The following is a 19,099-nucleotide window of genomic DNA, read 5'->3' as shown; positions in this document are numbered from 1 at the left end:
GCATTATATACACACAAAATTCATCAAAATCGTTCAAAAAAATGAATACATTACGAAATGATGAATAAAATCCTAATGAATGTAGTGATAAATCATGTTTCAACTTATGCATCAATATGTAAAATCGTAAAACATGATTATAATAAAGATAGGAAGTTCTTAAACTTAAACAGGTCATTCCATTCTTATTTAAGTACACTTTAGGTTTCAAACATTAAGTACTAAGAAATATTGTTTTAATACTTCAAAAACATTGCTGCCTTCCAATAATACTTTTATGCACAGTCAATATTCATATCACTATCTTTTTAATGTATGTGTGTGTGTGTGTGTGTGTGTGTGTGTGTGTGTGCGCGCGCGCGCGCGCGTGTATATATATATTTTTTGTTCAAACAGTTCACATAAAAAGATTAAAGAGGAATTTCTGTATTAAATGTTTTTCTTTCAAATTAAAAAAAAATATTACGTGAACAATATGAAACAAAATATTAATGCACCTTAATTTTAATTATACCTTCTTTTTTGTAAATGGTCTGTTTTGTTTTGCATTTTTAGTAGTAATACATACATACATACATACATACATACATACATATATATATACGCGCGCACACCCACATATATTTATATGTTATATATAAACACACGCGCACGCATATATATATATATTTGTATACATTTTGAACAAATTTAGCAGTTTAATACTTTTTACATATACTATTAGTATTTGTCTACAAAAAAAATACTGAAATAAGAAGTACACATTACTGAACAAGTAGCAAGCTAATAACTTTGATCTTTAAAAGAGAATATGCATTTACTTTTATTTTAGATTTCTATTGATAAAATTATTTAATATATGAAGCACTTTTAAAATATTTCTCAATATGTATTAACCTTAAAAATTGTTTTTAATCTTGAATTTTTTAATTTCAAGAGAATATTAACAGAGTTTAATTTACAGTATTAAATAATGATGTCAATGTAATTATGTTAAAAGGCACTAGTGTAAATCTTTTTTGTAAAAATATAACTTTGACATAAATCGTATATGTGTTTTGTTCTGTGTCATAATAAACTAAATTATTATTAGATTAGTAAAAATGATAACCACATGACTCTATAATGTTTTGTTTGCTCTACTATTTCAGCTTCTTATTGTCATGTTATATTTTTATACTTATTTCTAAATATCTTTTTTTCATGGATAAACATCCAATTGTATTCAATTGAGCATGGCATAGTACAAATTGAAATTTTGTCTCATATGCCATCTATAAGTGTAAAACGCCTTGATCGTGACTAAAATGATTCTGATGATGGTGATGGTGGTGATAATGGTGATGTTGAGAAGTAGAAGTTGCTGCATCATCTTGTAATGTTATGCCAGTTAAATCTACAATTTCATCTGCATCTTCATCACTGCCAGTTGCAGCACTTTGGGTAGACTGATGACTTCCAGAAGACAATTGACTATTCCGTGAAAATGATCCACGTCTTGGAGCTGTTAATGCTGCTCGTTGATTAGCAGGTTTTACCGTAATTATGAGATTTGATGAATTCGCGATCATCATATCTGTGACCTATTGCATTAAATACATAAATAAAATGACAAAAATATTACATAATGCTCTGATTTAATCCTGATTGAAAAATAAAAAAATTAATGTTTATATTTACCTGATCTAGAGTTTTTCCAGCCACTTCTATACCATTTACTTCAAGAACTTCATCGTTCACTGCTAAAAGACCTGTACTTTCAGCTAAGCCTCCTGGTACCAATCTACTGATAAATACACCTGGAACTTTTTCAATACCACCTCCTGCAGAAGGTGGCAGTATTCGAAAACTTTCTCCATCTTTAATGTAAAATCCTAATGGCTTATCAGAACCATGTTTTAACAAACGTACACGGCGACAAGTTTCTGGTAATATATCGACATCAATTATTGCTGATACCTATTATTGCCAAATAAAATTTGTAGAGTAAATATATTTTGCATAAAAATTTATATAACTCAAAGTTATATAAGCAAGACATACCTGCCTAAAATCGTGTGGATTAGATATAGCCAATGACTTTGGTTTTCCAGGAGTGCCACCAAGAATACTTGATATTAGATTTTTTGGTTTCATTGTTCCATATCCATTTATGTCCTCTATTCCATCTCCTACCATATAAAATAACCAAATTATTTGTGCAAACATATGAATATTATAGCAATACACGATTAAAAAAAAATGATACAAATAAATGTTACAGTATATTCAGCATGATTAAACACAGAACGTACAATAATTATAATACACAAATGATTGAGAAGAAGAAACGAAGGAACTGTTTATATTATATATACTTGTGTTATTTGTATTTTAATCTTATAATTACGTATTGTAAAATTATCTTACCCTTTCTTTGTATAAAAATTCTAAGAAGTGGTTTTGCTGCAAGTAATGCTCTTGCTAAATTGTTGTCATTGTTAATGGGTAATAAATCACCATCAGTTGGATCTGTATACCAAATAAGAAAGCTCAGATCTGGACCTATGTCGTGTCGTTCGGCCAATAATTTTCTAAAATCCTCATAACTAATGGCTTCATTACGGTTGATTGAGAATCTTATAATGTCAGCATCAAACTAGTAAAAAAAATAAAGAATTAAAGTTATTTGTAGACGGGAATATTACATAAAACTAAGGAATCGAATATAAATATCTTAGAATATAATATTAGGAAACGTTTAGTTTCTCTTTATTTAACATTGCAAATGCAAAGTAGAAACATTAAAGCGATTAGAAAGTAGCTTACTTTGCTTTTCACCGCGACAATACTGCTGTCAACTTGATGGTGAAGTTTACTCTTAGACATGATTTTTAATATCAAACGAACCGCAACGTTTGAAGCAGGTAATCCGCAACTCGAACCGACGATTCGACGTTGGCTTTCGAATTACAATAAAATAGCCAAAGTTTAATCACCGTTGATATGGTTTATTGCAGCCACATTTTGATAGAATGAGTGTGAATGCGACGATATGACGTCAAAGCACCTGTTTGGTAGAACGTAGGGTTGTTCGATTTTAAATCGATTTTCTAGAAAATCGATCTTTATGAAGCGACTATCGATTTTTAAATCGACTCTAGCATGTTCGATTGTTTTAGTTAAGAATCGATCCTCAATTTGTTCAGTCTCACATAAAGCGCGAAGTGTTAACTTCTTTAGTTTTTTTCAAATTACACTTTGATTTCGTTTTTTTTCAATAAAAGTAGATATTTTAGCTGAAGCGTTTGTCGTTCTTCTAATTCGGTATTCTCAAAGAATTATTGAAAATGACATAAGATTACTTATCTCTCATTAAGCTTTGTTACCAAACCAATAGTATCTACCAATTATAGAGAATGCCCGTTTGAGCGAATTATTTTCCAAAGTAGGAAATATTATGGTCAACAATCGTAGCCAACTATTATCCAACTATCAATAAAATTTACTTACTTCAAATTCTCCGCTAGTGAATAAGTCACTAATAAGTAGTGATTAATTTTTTTTCTTTGCAATGTCTTAAATACAAATATGTGGATTTAACCTATAGATTTCAAAGTTATGTGTGAGTAGTAGATAATAACTAGAAGAACGATTTTTTGAATCGATCTTATAAGACTCGATTTTTCAGCGAATGAATTCTAGTCATTTCAATTAAAAATTGATTTTTTTGCAAGAATCAAACACCCCTAATAAGGTATGTCCAAGTGAAATTCTGGAGCTTAGGTAACTGCCCCCATTGTATCCCGTTACCATGGTGCCATGTGCCGATTGATGTTGCGTTACATGGTGTACATCCAATGCAAACGTCTCCTGTGAAGATTAGTGTACCATCTTTTGTTTTACAAGCGAAATGTTTAACAGAAGCATGTACGTGCAATTTTGTTTATTTCTTTATTTTGTGGCAGTAACGAATGAAAAGGGACATGCGGCGTAAGAACTTTCACATCATGGACATAGCCTAGTTTATATAGTTAAATAGCGTGTAAACTATTTTATGATGAAATTATTACATCACAGTAACAATTTAAAATTGCCGATGAAGAGGTTTACGGTTACTACATCGACGTTGAAAAGACGCGTTAATAATTGCAGTCTAATGATGGTGACCATTCCAATCGTCGAAAATTAAACAAAATTAAGTAAATAATTTGGTGGCGTTCAGTTCAACAAGCGTCGTAAAAATGTAAATATTTACCCTGATAGATTTGATAGAACCAGAAATGATGTACAGAATGAGTGTTGTACGTTTACCACAGACGAGATACAAAATAGACATTTCATCTTATGGGAGTTGGAGTGTCATAAACTCTGAAATACCGACCTCGCAAAATATTAGTGATTTTGAAGCGAACTCTTCATTTATGAACGGTGATTCTGGAAACTAATTCATCTGAGAGCTAAGGACGGTAAAGGTAATAAACGTAGAACACTTAATCGTCTATCTATTTGTGTGCAGCCATTATTCGCGATTTAGCCACCATTCGTGTGACCAGAAGAAACATTGCCTGTAACGTCTATTTTATATCTCGTCTGTGGTCTGACGACGCAAGAAAAGACTAATGCTAGGTAGCGCCACTGTTTTTGGCTCTTGATTTATTTTTTGTCTGTTGATTTACTCCTACGGCTTCATTTTTTATTCTTGTCAACTCCAGGGCTAGAATTAACGCAAAGCTCATTTTTTTCATTTGCATTGTATTTATTGGAAAAAGTAATTCTATGTTTATGCTCTTATTTTTTTAAAATAAAGATCACTGCTGTAGGAAAGACACTATTGCCACCTATGGCAAAATACTCATGGTAAAGGAGTAATTTGTTCTCTTTGTTGTTACATGGCACCACAATTTTTTATAAAAGTGTATTGTAGAAAAGAAGGATCGAAGAATGTTTTTACATGTTCAATTTTAATATCATATTGTAAATACTAGGTTGCTCAATAAGTTTTGTCGTTCGATAAGAAATGGTGCTATTTGGTTCGTCGTTTTATTTTTCTAAAGATGGTACTACTGTTTGATGAACATGTGTGAAGTTTCATGTAGATCTGTCGACTCATTCGTATATTTACAGTTGTTTAAAGTTGAAGTGACAGTATTTTTTTACAGTGGAAAAAATTGAATTTCGAGCAGTGACAAAATTTTTATTTTTGGAAGGTGTAGCACCAAAACAAATTCATGAACGATTGTTAAAAGTGTATGACTCTTCACTTTCAATTAAAACAGTAGAAAGATAAGTTGCCGAATTTAAACGTGGTCGTACAAGTCTTCAAGACGATCCACGTGAAGGATGTCCAAAGAGTAAAAATACATTCGAATGTGACTTTCTTAACAACATTTGGAGCATTTTAGAAAGGATAAAAAGGATTTTATGCGTCATTTCATCACTATGGATGAAACTTGGGTCTGCCACCATGATCCTGAGTCGAAACAAGAGGCAAAGGAGTGGTGTGAACCCGGTACTTCGGCTTCGAAGTTAATTAGGGTCCAAAAATTGACCAAGAAAGTGTTAGCATCGGTTTTTTGGGATGCAAAAGTAATTTTGTTCGTGGATTACTTCTAAACTGGTAAAACAAATTCAGATTATTATTGTAACCTTTTGGATCAGCTGGATGTAAAAATTTGTGAGAAAAAACCTGGTTTACAGAAGACTAAATCTCTTTTCATCAAGACAATGCATCCTCTCACACAACTCAAAAAACCATTGCGAAAATCAATGAGTTAAAGTATGAATTGTTGCAACATCCACCCTATTTACCAGATTTAGTTCCCTTTGACTTCTAGCTGTTCTCACATCTCAAAAAATTAATGCGTGGGAAATGATTTTCATTGAACGAAAAGGTAATAGCAGCCATGGATGCGTATTTCCCGACAGTCTTCCTGATTCTCACTTCAGGGATGGAATCCATAAATTAGAACATCACTGAAACAAAAGTATGGAAGTTCAGGGAGAGTATATTGAATAATAAAATGTATTTCAAACCATGAAATCGTGTTTTTCTTATCGAACGACAAAACTTGTTGAACAACTTAGTACTATAGGGAAAGTAACAACACAAAAAGTGTATCAAGTAGTGATATTGAACTACTGTAATGGAGCTTAAATATATAAAATCACATGTACACTTAGGAATATTATCATTAGTATAAGTTAAATTATCACACGTTTTTCTTTTATTAAGTTAGAAAATTCTTAACCAAATGGTTTTTTATTGGGAACGGTTTTATGTTTTTGTTATTTAACGATTGCCTTTTTAATAATTCCAAGAATAACAAGAATATTTAAAAAGAAATTCTAGATGAAAAATTTTTCGAACTTATATAATTTATTCATTATTTCTCATCGGTTACTAAAATATTTTATTTTACAAAATAAAAGACAACGCGATAACAAACACAATTGTTAAGTTAAAAACTTTACGCGATGCGTAATTTGTTTGTATTGTTTCGTTTAACCAATCTAAATATAAATCCAATCGACAATACACGCCTGGAGAATTGGGTTTAGCGCATCCTGTTCCCCATGATACTATCCCTACTTGTGTACTATTGCATATTAGTGGTCCACCGCTATCACCCTGAAATGTCATTAAAACAATTATGATATTAAAATGTAGAGTACCTAACGGGACTATCTCGTGTCCTGGGTAAAAAAAAATCGATTTTTTGTTTCCATTTAATGGATGGGGTGCAATTATACTTACTCGATTACAACGAAACTTTCGATATAGCATTGGTGCATTACTACTATCCTACGTATTATTAGAGTGAAGTACATATAACAATTCATACAAAGTCTTTATAAGTATATAAATCGATACAAAGTGCTTCAGTTTAATATGTCGTATACTTTGTTTTAAATTCCAAATGTCGCCTATTTTTTGACCTAAAACCCGAGACAATCCCCTTAAGTATAGATTATTACGAACTTGGCAAGTATCTTTACCGCCTTCTTTCAAGCCTGCGCATAGATGCATGTCTTTGTCCACTCTTTTCTCTGGACATTGGTCCGTTGGAATTAACGAAAGCTGAACATGACGAAGATAAGTACCGGCTCCTTCCTAAATGGAACTTGTATGTACACTATTATCGAAATATTTATTGCTCACGTTAGATCAACTTCCATAAGATAGATCTATTATATTCCTCGTTGTTGATACTATTATAATAATGGGAGGGCAGTAATAATAGCGGGACAAAATTTCATTATTAATGGGACAATAATTGTTAAGAAATTACGATCGAAAGAAGAGCTTGCAAAATATTGTTATAGATTTATTTTACTATTTACAAATAATAGGTTGTTCAAAAAATTTTGCCGTTTAATAAGAAATGGAGCTATTAAGTTCGTCGTTTTATTTTCTTAAAGATAGTACTACTGTTTGATGAACATGTGTGAAGTTTCATGTAGATCAATCGACTCATTCGTATATTTACATTTGTTCAAAGTTAAAGTGGCATAGTATTCCTTTACAATGGAAAAAATGACAAAACTTATTGAACAACTTAGTAATCAAGTTTGCTTGAATCTCTGTAATAATGTTTTTAATGTTTTTAATATTTAAATCAAATTTAAAGCATGTTTTTCAATATCTATTTCTGTTTCGCTTCTTGTAATTCATTTACTTTTACATTTCAATAATAGATTTATGAGTTCAATGCACTGGACATTGGATAAGTGCAATGTAATATTCCTGAAAAATGGATCTAGATTGCAATATAAAGAAAAAGTATTGCAGGAACATAATCGTGTCATATTTTCTTATGGGATAGCAAATGAACGCCTAAAGAACCGTGCGGTGAATCCCTTGATATTACACTTTTCTGAAATTTGATACATCAATGGTAGTGTGAACTTACGTGTTCTTAAATGAAATGCCAGTATAATTATTCTCTAAGAGATGATTTCTCTTGAAAAATTTTAACGCACGTTTTGCAAACTTTTATGTATCTTATATGGGAATTATTGTTGTATACGAGAAGTTGGAAGAAAATAATTTACTTAAGAAACGAAAGATACTTAAATTGTGCAATTGTAGCATGAAAAATAAAATTCACGTATTACTTTTAACGGATCGATAAAGTTTTCAAAGTATTGTCCGTTGTCCGCAAGAATAGTATCTTCGACACTCGGGTGAAATTAGTTACTTGTTTAAATTGAAGTTACAAAACACTCGAGTATCGAATTTTGTACGTTGAATATTTGAGTACAAATGATACACTTGAAATCGTAAGTTTTCAATTCCACTTTCATCGTGTTCGATTAAAAAAATATAGACAATACTTGGTAGGGTTGTAATTTTGTTCCATTCTAAATCGATATTTTTTGATATGGTACCAAAATAATAAGGTGGCTCTTAGAATTCTTCCGTGTCGTGTGACAGAAGGTTTCATTAAATGTTCATCTTCTACGTCATGTATGCTTCTAAGTTGAAAGTCAAGGGGGAGCAAATTGTCTGCAACGAGTATATTTTAGTATACAATATGGTCGTCGGCAATATCTGTCTTCTATTAATGGCGCAAAAAAATTGAAGAAATTGCGTTTCACTTTCGATTTGTTAGTAGAAAAGTCGGTAAGAAATATCTGGTACGCATTAAAATAAATAAATTGATTTCTCTGAATTGTGTTTTTGTTAAAGCATCTGTAATTATATCAAGTTACGTATGTGCAATTGTATTAATTTTCCAATTAATAAATTTCGTAATCGACGCCAAATACCAGAATTTTGTTAAAAAACGGCAGTCACTTTAAGGCTTTTGTGCGTCAGTGTATGCGTTGAATATTTTTGTAAAAGCTACCTCGCACAAAAGTTTCGATAAGATCGACGATTGTTACGTAAGAGTTTCACTTGTATAACTTTAAGCGAGTTTTATCAATCCGTTTAAGCTCGTGTCCGCCATTTATACATGTATGTATGTAAACCCTATATAGGTATATTGACTTCCATGCCGGTTTATCACAATCTAGATCCACCTGCTAAATATTACCATGCATTTTTAACAACCCATCGCGTTCCGTGTATGAATGAAATTCTATCTCTCTGGCTTTCGTCAATCGATGAAAATAACCTCTGCGGATGACAGTAAAGTAACGTTGCTAACTACGTACATTGGATCCAGGTATGTGTCGTCCCCAGCCAGCCGCGATACACGGTTCGGTGTACCTTTGAAAAATGTTTGCGTCATACACTGGAGGAATGGCGACGAATTTCACGTACGAGTTAATGTAAAAAGGTTGCTGAAGCTAAACACAGAGAACAAACGCACGCGAATGAGTAATCGTTATTGTTTCTTCAACGATCCCTCCTCCCGACTTTGTTTCACCTTCTTCCCCCTTTTGTTGTTTATTATTTCTTTCTTTTATTTATTTTATTTTCCACATAGAGTTTATATATACACATAATAGTCACCCTGAACAATCCAATATCGTTACGCATGTTCGAGAATCTAAAGTTCGTGTGCGGGAATATTCTGTCTATCAATTCCATCTGTATGGAACTCCAGGTTGGAAAGTATACGTATGTGGCCCCGGCGACCGCGTAGAATTGATGCGGATTCTCCGGTTCCCAGTAGCCGTGGTACGTCGATCTAAGCAACGAACACGACATAGTGATCAAATTCACGGGTCACACACACGTGTCACACGTACAATAATTCCTTCCGTTTAAAACATGAGAGCAGCACGTAGGATCACGGGCGGCCACTGTGAGGCTTATATATTTTTTTTTTTTTCTTTTTTCTTTTTCTCGTTTCCAGAGTGGAGAGAAGCTGGTCGCGAAACAAACGCGCCTCGAACTCGATGTAAACAACCGATACAAACACAGTGCGATGCGCATTTCGCGTTGTTGTTAATTACACAATAGAACGTCGCTAACCCTTTCACTGCTGATACCGTTTTTCATACGCTGCTACGTATGCTGACTCGCGACGCAAAGTCTAAAACGGAGGACGCAAAAAATCGTTTACGCTCCCCCGTTCTCGTGAAACGTTCTGGATCTACTATCTTTACCGCTAACAACCGATCGATCGTGTTGTTTTATTTATTCGTTTATTTATTCATTTATTTATTTATTTATTTATTTATTCATTTACTTTTTTTTTTTCTTTTTTTTTTGTACGTCTATTCGTCCGTTTATCGCTTTTCGCGTCGAACAACGATACTCGGCTAACATCGTTTCTATATTCGTTCAACACGGACGTTCTACGCTAGATTGCACGATTAGCAATCTAAGAACTTTAATGACTTTTTTGTTAAATTAGTCGATTTAGTTAATCGAGATTCGAATCGTACGCGTAATTCTAGGAAATATTCACGTCGCTAGTAGATCGCAAGTGTCGTGTAGGGCGCGCACTCGTCCCGTTTGAAGACCTCAAAGCAGCATACGTGTTCTATGATAGCAATGAAAGCGCTACGAGCGGAGATTGCTCTGTGACCGTAAAATGGTAGCATAAAAATACGTCGGCGCTAACGAATTTACGCTCCGCTGTTTCGAGCTATATCCTTTCTATCTGCGATCCTAATAAAAAAGAAAAGGACTTACGTATCGTTTATATTACGCGCCCAGTGTTTCACGGCGCCGACTAATCCTAACGAAATCGTTATTATCCGCGAGCACCGAAAGGAAATCCAACCTCTACACCGGCGCCGTGCCATCGAATCGTATTTCTTTGTTGAATTACAATCGCGTTTACAAGTTCGTGGAAACTGGCCGATTTGTCGATTATCGTGAAGGTGAACGGTGATCGATCACGGTGTGAACATTTCAGTTACATCCTGAGCGTTCTTAACCGAACGTATTCGTATAACGACATTTCTTCTTTGCTCCGAAGGCAATCTCGTTGCCCTTTTAAAATGGTTGCAAAGAATAGAAAGTGGAAAAGAAAATTCATACAGGTGTAGATTTTCCTTACCGGTATCGATCATTCTTTGGACAGCTCTGTATTCATATTGGGTTGTGACATAGGTCGTTGCAAATGGTAATTTCAGTAATAGCAACTTTTACATTTGCGAATCAGGCGGTACTGTATTACTTTAACATTAAAATAATGGCGGTAGCAAGGTATCGAAGTATTATTAAAGTATTAGAGAACTACTACAATACTACGATATTGAAATACTAGAGTACTACTGTATTGCGCTAAAGTACTATTGCAGTGTCCAAGTCTTACACCAATACTACAGCACCAAAGAACCACTATCACGATATCGTTAAAGTACTCGACGTACTATTTGTATGAAATGTTTCTCTGCATCGGATTCTAGATCGATTTCCAGCGTTTTATCGGTACAGGAACAACCATCTCGTTGTCTCGTGTTGATTTTATAAAAATCGAACGACCCGGAGTAAAAAAATTGTCTCGCATCGTATTTGTCTGATTTATTTCTCATCGATCGCCGTGTCTTCGTTCGAACGATTTCTCGAAACGGTGATCATTTTTTTCTGGTCGATAAACTACAAGGCTTCGACGACTCAGGAGTCGTAAAATTGAGATTCTATATCCGTTAAATTCAAAGCACCGTGCGACTCGTTGAAAAAGGTGTCACGTTTCGAACGGTGGATCCTTGAGCGATAAACTTATTTCTTTAAAGAAATTTTCCTAACGAAAGATTTTCAATTTCAATTGGACAAAGGAGACGTTTCGTATGTTACAACCCAATACGTAGAAATTGAGCAACCTTCGACGAAGGAAGAACGTATTATAATTGCCAAGAAATCGCGTCATCGAGCGATTACAATCTTTCGCGAGTTTCGTTTTTTACGGTCGATAGGACAATGAAAAATTTCCTCTAATCTCTCGAAGATCACCGATGCATCACGATTTTCAATTTGTAATTGCGCCCAGACAACGACTCCACGTGTATAGTTATTTCACGGCCAACGCGAGCAAGTGAAAAGAATCGTTTCGATCTTTGTACGGGGATTCGAATCGTGTTTTCAAACCGTTGGGGTTATTCCTTCTCTCCGAATCTAATATTCGAAACTTGGCAACGATAATTGCATAGATGAGAAGAATGTCACTCGATCGATCGCGGAATTGATAATATCATTGGATCGATCGTTAATATTTTGCTACCATTTTAAGGCGAGGAGCGATAGACTCTAAATTGTCGCAGTCTTAAAACGCACCTGACCATGCAATGAGCGGCTGACAAAACGAATCTCGGTGCTATATAAGTACCTCCGCATATATGATTATAGTGTCGCCGTTGGATCGAGACCTACGAGAAATTGACATTGAAAATTCGGTTTCGTCGTCCGCGAACCTCTATACCTTACTGACAAAGTGGATATACGCGACGATCACTCTCAATATTTTGAGAAATCCACGCGAAACGTATCGCTGTACATAAATAGCAAAGATACTTTGGGGGGTGTGCGGATGATCGAAACCGCGGATATTCTGCGATCGGGTTCCCGATCTCGAGTAAACGTTGGAATTCTTCGAATTGCATTCACTGTTCTCGAAGAGGGAAATTCGATAGAGGAAAAGAACCATCGTGGTGGATCAGTTACGCAATTCGGAGACTATTAATCCACCTCGAGGGAACGTTGAGTGTGGCACTCGTGGTGGTAAAATTATTTACGACTCTTGCGTTGAAACGTGAAAAAAAGAAAAATAACACTGTATCGCTCGAGAGTCTCTTAATTTTGTTTCGCGTCGCTGAATTTTTCGAATCGAAAAGAACAAGACTATTACGCTCCCGAAGCACGAGAAATTTGAGCGCTCGATTCAACGAAATAAAATCCGTCTCGAATTCAGATCTTGGTACTCGAGCATACTCTGTCTACGTGACAGGGATACACCCTATCGGATATATCTTATTTCGATGAGAATACTCTCGATCCATGGTTTCCAGCCACTCGCAACCCCCGCAGCAAGATATACAAATCGCTTCTTTTTTTTTTTTTTCCTCCTTTTTTCTCGAAAACAATCAAAACGTCTTCGTCGTCGTGCTTCTACGTTAACTAATTCAATCAATTCCATCGATAGGACACAGCCCCGCGCATCTCTATTTTATCTATAAACGCTAATAAAATAATTACCGGCAAGCAATCGCCGTCGTTATACCAGACGTTTAGGAAAGATCTCGTGAATTGACATAGTCAGGTCCTCGCTGCCCTCTCTCGAAAATAATCAGAGTGATTCGCGTGTCCGTAGATTAATTAGTACATATTTAGGAAACGTCACGGGCGCATTTCACTTACGATAAACGGATATTTCCTTATATCGGTGATTTCTCCGCCGACTATCCTCTCGACTGCCTGGTCCGGCGAGAGGCTGCTCTTATCTAAAGCCGATGGAATCCAATTTCCGTTAATAGCCACGACCAGCTCTTGAAAAATGCACATCAACGCGAACAACAACATCTTGATCCTTTGTCCTGTGACGCGTCGCTGGTATGAATTTGTCGTCTCTTTGACGGTTCGGTCGCCTTTTGTTTTCCATTTTGCGGCTCGCTGGTGTGTACACGGCGTGCTCCGACGCGTTCGTCAGCGTCTCCATTGTGTCGTGGCTATTATCGTGGGTATTATCCGCCTCTCGAGAGCACGGACGATCGAGGAGTCGGGAGGATTGAAAAGATTAACTCTTCGCGTCTAATTTAACGCTACGATATGTTGCTCGACACGTCGGAAATATTGGATCGAGTATAATAAATTCGCTCGCATTTCTTCGGTACGTTCTTCGACGCGCAAGGAAGGTAAACACTCGACGATGGAGGACAATTTTGAAAAATTTTCTTCCTTTACGGGGGGAAAAAAAAAAGAAAAAGAAATACGTTTCAATAACCACCGATCTTTTGCTTTCTCCGAATATATATTTTTGTTATTTGTAAGAATGTTTAAAAATGTTCTAAACAGTCTATTTCCTTCGATGAAGAGAAGATTAAACGAAATCTTATTGATTGCACACGTAAACTACGTGTTTTCGAAAAGTATCTCAAAGTTTCTTTCAATGTACATTGATATGTATGTACGTGATTTTGTAGTAGAAATTTTCGGTTCAATTTACGTAAAAGGTTTCGTTTGTACCGGAAAACCTTAAACGCGTGACTTTTCGCATCGTTCGTCGTTTTTAACATTTTTCCGAATATCGTCGTACACGAAATTTGTCCATCTTTTGGCTTAAAACAATTTTCGATTCGACCGATAGTGTAGGTTTAATAATTCTAACGATACTGTTTCTTTTGGCAAACTTCGAAGGAGTGGTTTACCTCCATAAGCTATCTGTTAACAGAAATTGAGAACAATGTGTCTAATACTTTTTAATGTTCTTCGAATTTATGTCGGTTCGAATAAAGACAATTATTTCACCCTCGGGATGTTCCCTTGTCGGTAACGTTAGTTGCTATGCCACCTTATCCATGGTTACGTAACAAGTTATCCTTCTTTCTATTTCGACGGAAATGGTAATATAATAACTCTCAATGTATCATTTTCATTGTCAGTTGTCACGATTGTGAACTGAATTAAAATTTTAACAGCCAAAAAAATGGTTTCATTCCGAATATTATGAGTGGCTTAATAAATATCGAATCGTGTAACATTCACTCTTTTTATGAACCTTTTTACGAAGCAAACATTTTTATGGATAGTTATCCTTTGCATCTCTATTTCATGGCTTGTTATATTAAATATGAGTAATTTTCATCAAAGTTTGTTGGTGCATACACAACTGCTATTTCCATCCGTTGTTTCCCTGTACTTTACGGTCGGGAAAGTGTTAGCTTGGATATATCATTATCGCTAATCTTAATTGACCTATTTTCCTCTATACTTTCTAATCTTCAATCACTGCTACTGAATTTCTTGAACCACTTTGAAACAGAGAGTCCATTATTTATACTGTCATCGTGCGGATAAAAAATTTGTTACCATCTGCATCTGGTTCTATTAAATTATATTTTTAAGAACCTGTATACCATTATGGTGTAACAAAGTCGTTAAATGAATAAAAAGTCGATAAATCTTGTCAACGTAGGAATAAAATTTAGTAGAATATTCATTAAATGTCCAACACTGAGATTAACGAAATTTCAAAAGTTTGTAAAGCAACCTAACATTACGTATTAGCTGCGGTAACGAAAGTATAAACACATACACCGATAAAAAATGTTATAAGCATTTTCACAAAGAGTAGAAAATAAGTTGTCCCTTTCTTGAATTCACAATCAGTGGTAATTGTTGCACTCTTCTATACACCGATATTAAATGTATTAACAATTGGGAACAAAAAATGATTAACTTTGTGTATAAAATTAGCAAAACAAGTAACACACAAGAAATCTGTACAACATGATGTGACAATTCCAACCATTCGATCTTAATTCAAATCAGCTGCTATGGGATCAATTAAGTAGAAAATTAAGAAAAATTGACGTAACATTAAAGAAGAGAACTTGCAAACACCTGCTAAAAATATGTCAATTATTTTAACAATGGTGATGCAAGGTAGTATAAAGCGACAATTTTAGATAAATATTGACTAATGTTTGTTGTTTTACAGTGCTGCCATAGATTTACTATAAATATAGAAAAGCCTTACTGTAAACATATAAAAACTCGAATATAGAAATGGGATAATGTTCGTATCCTTTAGAAGGAAAAACTCCCTTATTTTTGGCTGCTCTAAAAACCTAGAAAGTTTCGTGAAAATCGGTGGTGAACGTTTGCGAATTTTACGAATTAATTATATTCAATCGAACTCAATTACTCTAATCTTAAATTTCAAATTTGTCCGATATCAGTCACCGAACGCCTGTAATCTCAATCCTTTAAAGAAATTGGCTCTTCGGAGCAAAATTTCAAGACAACGTCCTTAGTAACCAGCGCGTCATCAAAATCCGAACGAAGTTATTACTGAATCCAATATCTCTCTCGCTGGATCTCTTAATAGATACAACACGATCTCTCAGACAACGTGCTAAATTAAACCACACAGAACGCGCGTTTTAGTAATCGTGCACACGTAGGATGTCCTGAAGGGTCTCTCGTATACACAATTTTATTGATCGACGTGCAGTGCTGTGCGTAGACAAGGAAATTCTATAATTACACGTTGTTTTTCTGCTCAGAATGTATTTTATAGCCCTTCCCGCGATAACAAAATAACTCGCTCCGTTGATTACACCGTGAGGCTCGTAACTTTTTCTCCATTTTTGTTTTCTTACACTTGTTTTTTTTTTATTTTGTTAAAAATAGTGCTTATTGTTACGGCGAATCGATGAAGCTGTACGACGGACAATCGAGACAACCTACGTGTACGTGTGCAATAAATTTTACGGCATTTGTTAACCGTGGATAACGGTTAAAAATAAAACGCTTTAATCGTTCAGGAAGATGTCCTAGAAGTGACATTCTGACGCAAATAAGGTGCCGATAGAATATAAATATTTTACGATTTCTCATCTTGTACGAAATACAAGGAACATGACAAAGCCTGAAAGTAGTGCCTCGTGATATAAATAAATAACGATATTGATGTATGTAACAACGAATTGTATCGCTCCGCGAATAACAAGGTATAACAGTCTTAATTTGTGATTTGTCGATACGATGTCAGCTTTGGACTATAGTCTGCATCCGCTAGTTAATAAATATATGTATATGTATAGATGTATATAAATATCTGATAAAATTCGAAATTAAATTCACGTGCACACGTACGAAGCTCTTACAACGCATCGTAAATATTTATTTTTTTTGTCTTTATGTATGAAATATATAAGTGTCGTCGTAGTTTTCGTTTTTTTACTTAAATTAAGTTCATGATAAGTACTTAGATTGTATTTTCACTTGTACGAACTAGAAATGGGATAATGTGAAATGATCGATCACAATGTTTGTCTTTGGTTATCGATGACTAGAAAGTAACGTTTCGGTATACTGAATAGATAATTCTCGTTCATGGAATACTTCTCGTCAAATCATACACGATCGTGAATTACAATCAGAGTTCGAAATTAGTGATATGTGTCGAAACATTTATTTGTTTCCACTCGTGTTACGATTCTTAATTACAAACAAGAAATTCGATCTACGAATTGACATTCGGTACAGTTTTTCCGCTCGTAAGGGGAGATTACGATGTATTTTCCGAAAACCGGTCGGATGGAAAACAAGTTTAATCGGTGAAAGAATTAACGAGTTATTCGTGTTTCGTATTGAAATATTGAATAGGAATTTTTTTAATTCTACGGTAAGTGGTAACGCGTAACACGCAACGTGGCTCGAAATAAAGGAAAGAGATACAATCGGATAATGAAAATGAGTTCTTTTAAGTAGTTGTTCGCTCGCAATGCTTCTTTTCGCACAGACGCGACAAGTTTTTACAAAAAGTTTCGACTAAGAAATAAATACAACAACTCGTGGATTCGTTCTCTGATCGATTCTTCTGCAATCTTACACGATTTATTGTTATTCGTTTGGAAAAAGTGGAAAATTGCAACCTTTTAAATGAAATCGTGTTTTCTTTTTTTTTTTTTTAAACAGAAATTGTTTCTTTTTCTCATTCTGAATAAAGTTATGGAGGTACGGGCGCTGAGAAGTAAATACTTTCCGGGACACTTCAATAGAATCGATTTGACATTGCACTCGGTCCTGACAACTCGAGAGTAGTCGCACGAAAAACGTTGGAATAATTTGACTAGTAGAAATATCTAAGAATCAGGAAAAATTCCACGTGTTACTTGGTATCCTGACCTTTTAATAATCGATCTTCCGCCTGGACGGGGCTGGATAAGAGTTCTAGTTTGGAAATAAAGCGTGTTTAAAATTGTGTTTGAGAGATAGAGAACCCAATGTTGCCAACACGAAAGAGCCGTCAAACTTTAAACGCGTTCTATTTTGAAATATCTCGTAAAGTATTTTCTTCTCGATGTTTGTACCTCGATATTTTTACACGCAGAATGAGAAGAAGCGTCGATTCGGGTGAAAGAATGTCAACACAAAAAAAAAAAAAAAAAAAAAAAAAAGCCCGGTAATCGCATCTCGCGAATGCATCGTTGCATTCGCGACGAAAGCGAGTTTATCGGATGTCGAATCTCCTTAAATCGTTCAACTTTTTCCTCTGTCACTTTTTTTTCTTTTTATCTACAATCGAAAAACCGATGTCACGTGTCCCCGTTTTGATAGTCTGTGCAACTTCAGAAGTGAGAATTCAACTACAAAACGTCCTATCTACGCTTTCGTCGGCAAATCTACAAGTGTACAAAAGAGAAAAAGAAACGTAACCGATTCGACACCTTTGAAATTTTAACGCCACGTATTACTGTTTCCGATTAAAAAACTGTTCGCTCGACGTTTTAAATATTCTTTTTGATTTCTTTGCGCATTAATTTTCTCATTTCGGATCACGATTCATCGGAAAAGAAAAAAGGAAAAAAGAAGAAGAACAACAACGTTCGTCCAAATCGCCACCTCCCCTTGTCAGCGCGATACACCGATCAATGAATAAATCTCTTCCTCAAACGCCTTGAGATCGCATCTCGCGTGTACAACAATCACCATGTATAACGCGATGGTCTTCTAAAGTAGGTAAAACAGTAATTCGTATCTATTCCTAGAAATACAATAAACTCTTATCAACGAACGAGTACAAACACAATTATTCTATGATATGGTCTCAATGTTATTAAAGGGTCTGAACGGAAAAGGTACGAGGACGATCGATTTGAAACGAGCGGTGAACGCGTTAATCTTGTCGTCGACGCGAGATAGTCGAGACGAAAATGCGCCCGTGTATATTTTACTTTGGAAAAACCAAAAGTTACCTGTTCACCGGCGAGATTCTATGCTTTTTCTCTTTTGTTCTACAATTTTTTTTTCTTTTACTCGCCGCTTGCATTAGCCGTGTTACGGCGCGGATCGGCTCGAGACGAGCGTTCTTCCCGGGATTCAGTTATTTCCGCGAAATAGACAACGATCGATACAAGCGACAATCGAAAATAGTTGCACGAAGAAGCCGCGTCTATGAGTTATAAAATTTCTGCAAGACAATAAAATCGCTGCCCCCGTGTATCTCGGTATAATCAAGGAAGACATTGTGATTGTTCGTTCTTTAATATA

General features: G+C 35.0%; 3 protein-coding genes and 1 long non-coding RNA gene across 6 annotated transcripts; 1 reads left to right on the top strand and 3 right to left on the bottom strand.

Moving 5' to 3' along the window:
• Positions 1 to 864: 864 nt before the first annotated feature.
• Par-6 (partitioning defective protein 6) lies at positions 865 to 4,465 on the bottom strand. Of its 2 annotated transcripts, none has more exons than XM_076325158.1 (6): positions 4,238 to 4,465; positions 2,809 to 3,852; positions 2,410 to 2,638; positions 2,044 to 2,171; positions 1,681 to 1,959; positions 865 to 1,583 (listed from the first exon to the last, which is right to left on the bottom strand). In XM_076325158.1, the coding sequence occupies exons 2-6, from the start codon at positions 2,866 to 2,868 to the stop codon at positions 1,275 to 1,277; spliced, it is 1,005 nt and encodes a 334-aa protein (XP_076181273.1). In that variant the 5' UTR covers positions 2,869 to 3,852; positions 4,238 to 4,465; the 3' UTR covers positions 865 to 1,274. The 2 variants fall into 2 exon arrangements, with proteins under 2 accessions (XP_076181273.1, XP_076181274.1); XM_076325159.1 differs by lacking the exon at positions 4,238 to 4,465 and having other exon boundaries at positions 2,809 to 3,049; positions 3,793 to 4,000.
• A 551-nt stretch (positions 4,466 to 5,016) lies between these two features.
• LOC143153853 (uncharacterized) lies at positions 5,017 to 6,022 on the top strand. The gene is made up of 2 exons (XR_012993934.1): positions 5,017 to 5,599; positions 5,680 to 6,022. It is a non-coding gene; the product is annotated as an uncharacterized LOC143153853 (long non-coding RNA).
• Positions 6,023 to 6,388: 366 nt separating this feature from the next.
• LOC143153646 (trypsin-3) lies at positions 6,389 to 9,469 on the bottom strand. The gene is made up of 4 exons (XM_076325065.1): positions 9,443 to 9,469; positions 9,142 to 9,276; positions 6,962 to 7,093; positions 6,389 to 6,610 (listed from the first exon to the last, which is right to left on the bottom strand). The coding sequence occupies exons 1-4, from the start codon at positions 9,467 to 9,469 to the stop codon at positions 6,398 to 6,400; spliced, it is 507 nt and encodes a 168-aa protein (XP_076181180.1). The 3' UTR covers positions 6,389 to 6,397.
• Positions 7,295 to 19,065, bottom strand: LOC143153843 (trypsin theta-like). 2 transcript variants are annotated; one of them, XM_076325445.1, is made up of 2 exons: positions 13,241 to 19,065; positions 7,295 to 9,620 (listed from the first exon to the last, which is right to left on the bottom strand). In XM_076325445.1, the coding sequence occupies exons 1-2, from the start codon at positions 13,400 to 13,402 to the stop codon at positions 9,480 to 9,482; spliced, it is 303 nt and encodes a 100-aa protein (XP_076181560.1). In that variant the 5' UTR covers positions 13,403 to 19,065; the 3' UTR covers positions 7,295 to 9,479. The 2 variants fall into 2 exon arrangements, with proteins under 2 accessions (XP_076181560.1, XP_076181559.1); XM_076325444.1 differs by having other exon boundaries at positions 7,561 to 12,252.
• Between the last annotated feature and the right edge of the window lie 34 nt (positions 19,066 to 19,099).

This window comes from Ptiloglossa arizonensis, chromosome 13 (genome assembly GCF_051014685.1).
Source record: "Ptiloglossa arizonensis isolate GNS036 chromosome 13, iyPtiAriz1_principal, whole genome shotgun sequence".
NCBI lineage: Eukaryota > Metazoa > Arthropoda > Insecta > Hymenoptera > Colletidae > Ptiloglossa > Ptiloglossa arizonensis.
This window is presented reverse-complemented; position numbering and strand designations above follow the sequence as displayed.

Excerpts from the sequence above, each read along its gene's own strand:
- LOC143153843 (XM_076325445.1), bottom strand. The coding sequence starts at position 13,402 with ATGTTGTTGTTCGCGTTGATGTGCATTTTTCAAGAGCTGGTCGTGGCT. Across the intron at positions 9,621-13,240 it reads TAAGGAAATATCCGTTTATC|ATCGACGTACCACGGCTACT; the intron begins GTAAGTGAAATG and ends TTCGTTGCTTAG.
- Par-6 (XM_076325158.1), bottom strand. The coding sequence starts at position 2,868 with ATGTCTAAGAGTAAACTTCACCATCAAGTTGACAGCAGTATTGTCGCG. Across the intron at positions 2,639-2,808 it reads TTGTCGCGGTGAAAAGCAAA|TTTGATGCTGACATTATAAG; the intron begins GTAAGCTACTTT and ends TTTTTTTACTAG. Across the intron at positions 1,960-2,043 it reads ATCCACACGATTTTAGGCAG|GTATCAGCAATAATTGATGT; the intron begins GTATGTCTTGCT and ends TGGCAATAATAG.
- LOC143153646 (XM_076325065.1), bottom strand. The coding sequence starts at position 9,469 with ATGCGTAACGATATTGGATTGTTCAGG. Across the intron at positions 9,277-9,442 it reads ACGATATTGGATTGTTCAGG|CTTCAGCAACCTTTTTACAT; the intron begins GTGACTATTATG and ends CTCTGTGTTTAG. Across the intron at positions 7,094-9,141 it reads GACACATACCTGGATCCAAT|GAAGGAGCCGGTACTTATCT; the intron begins GTACGTAGTTAG and ends AGTTCCATTTAG.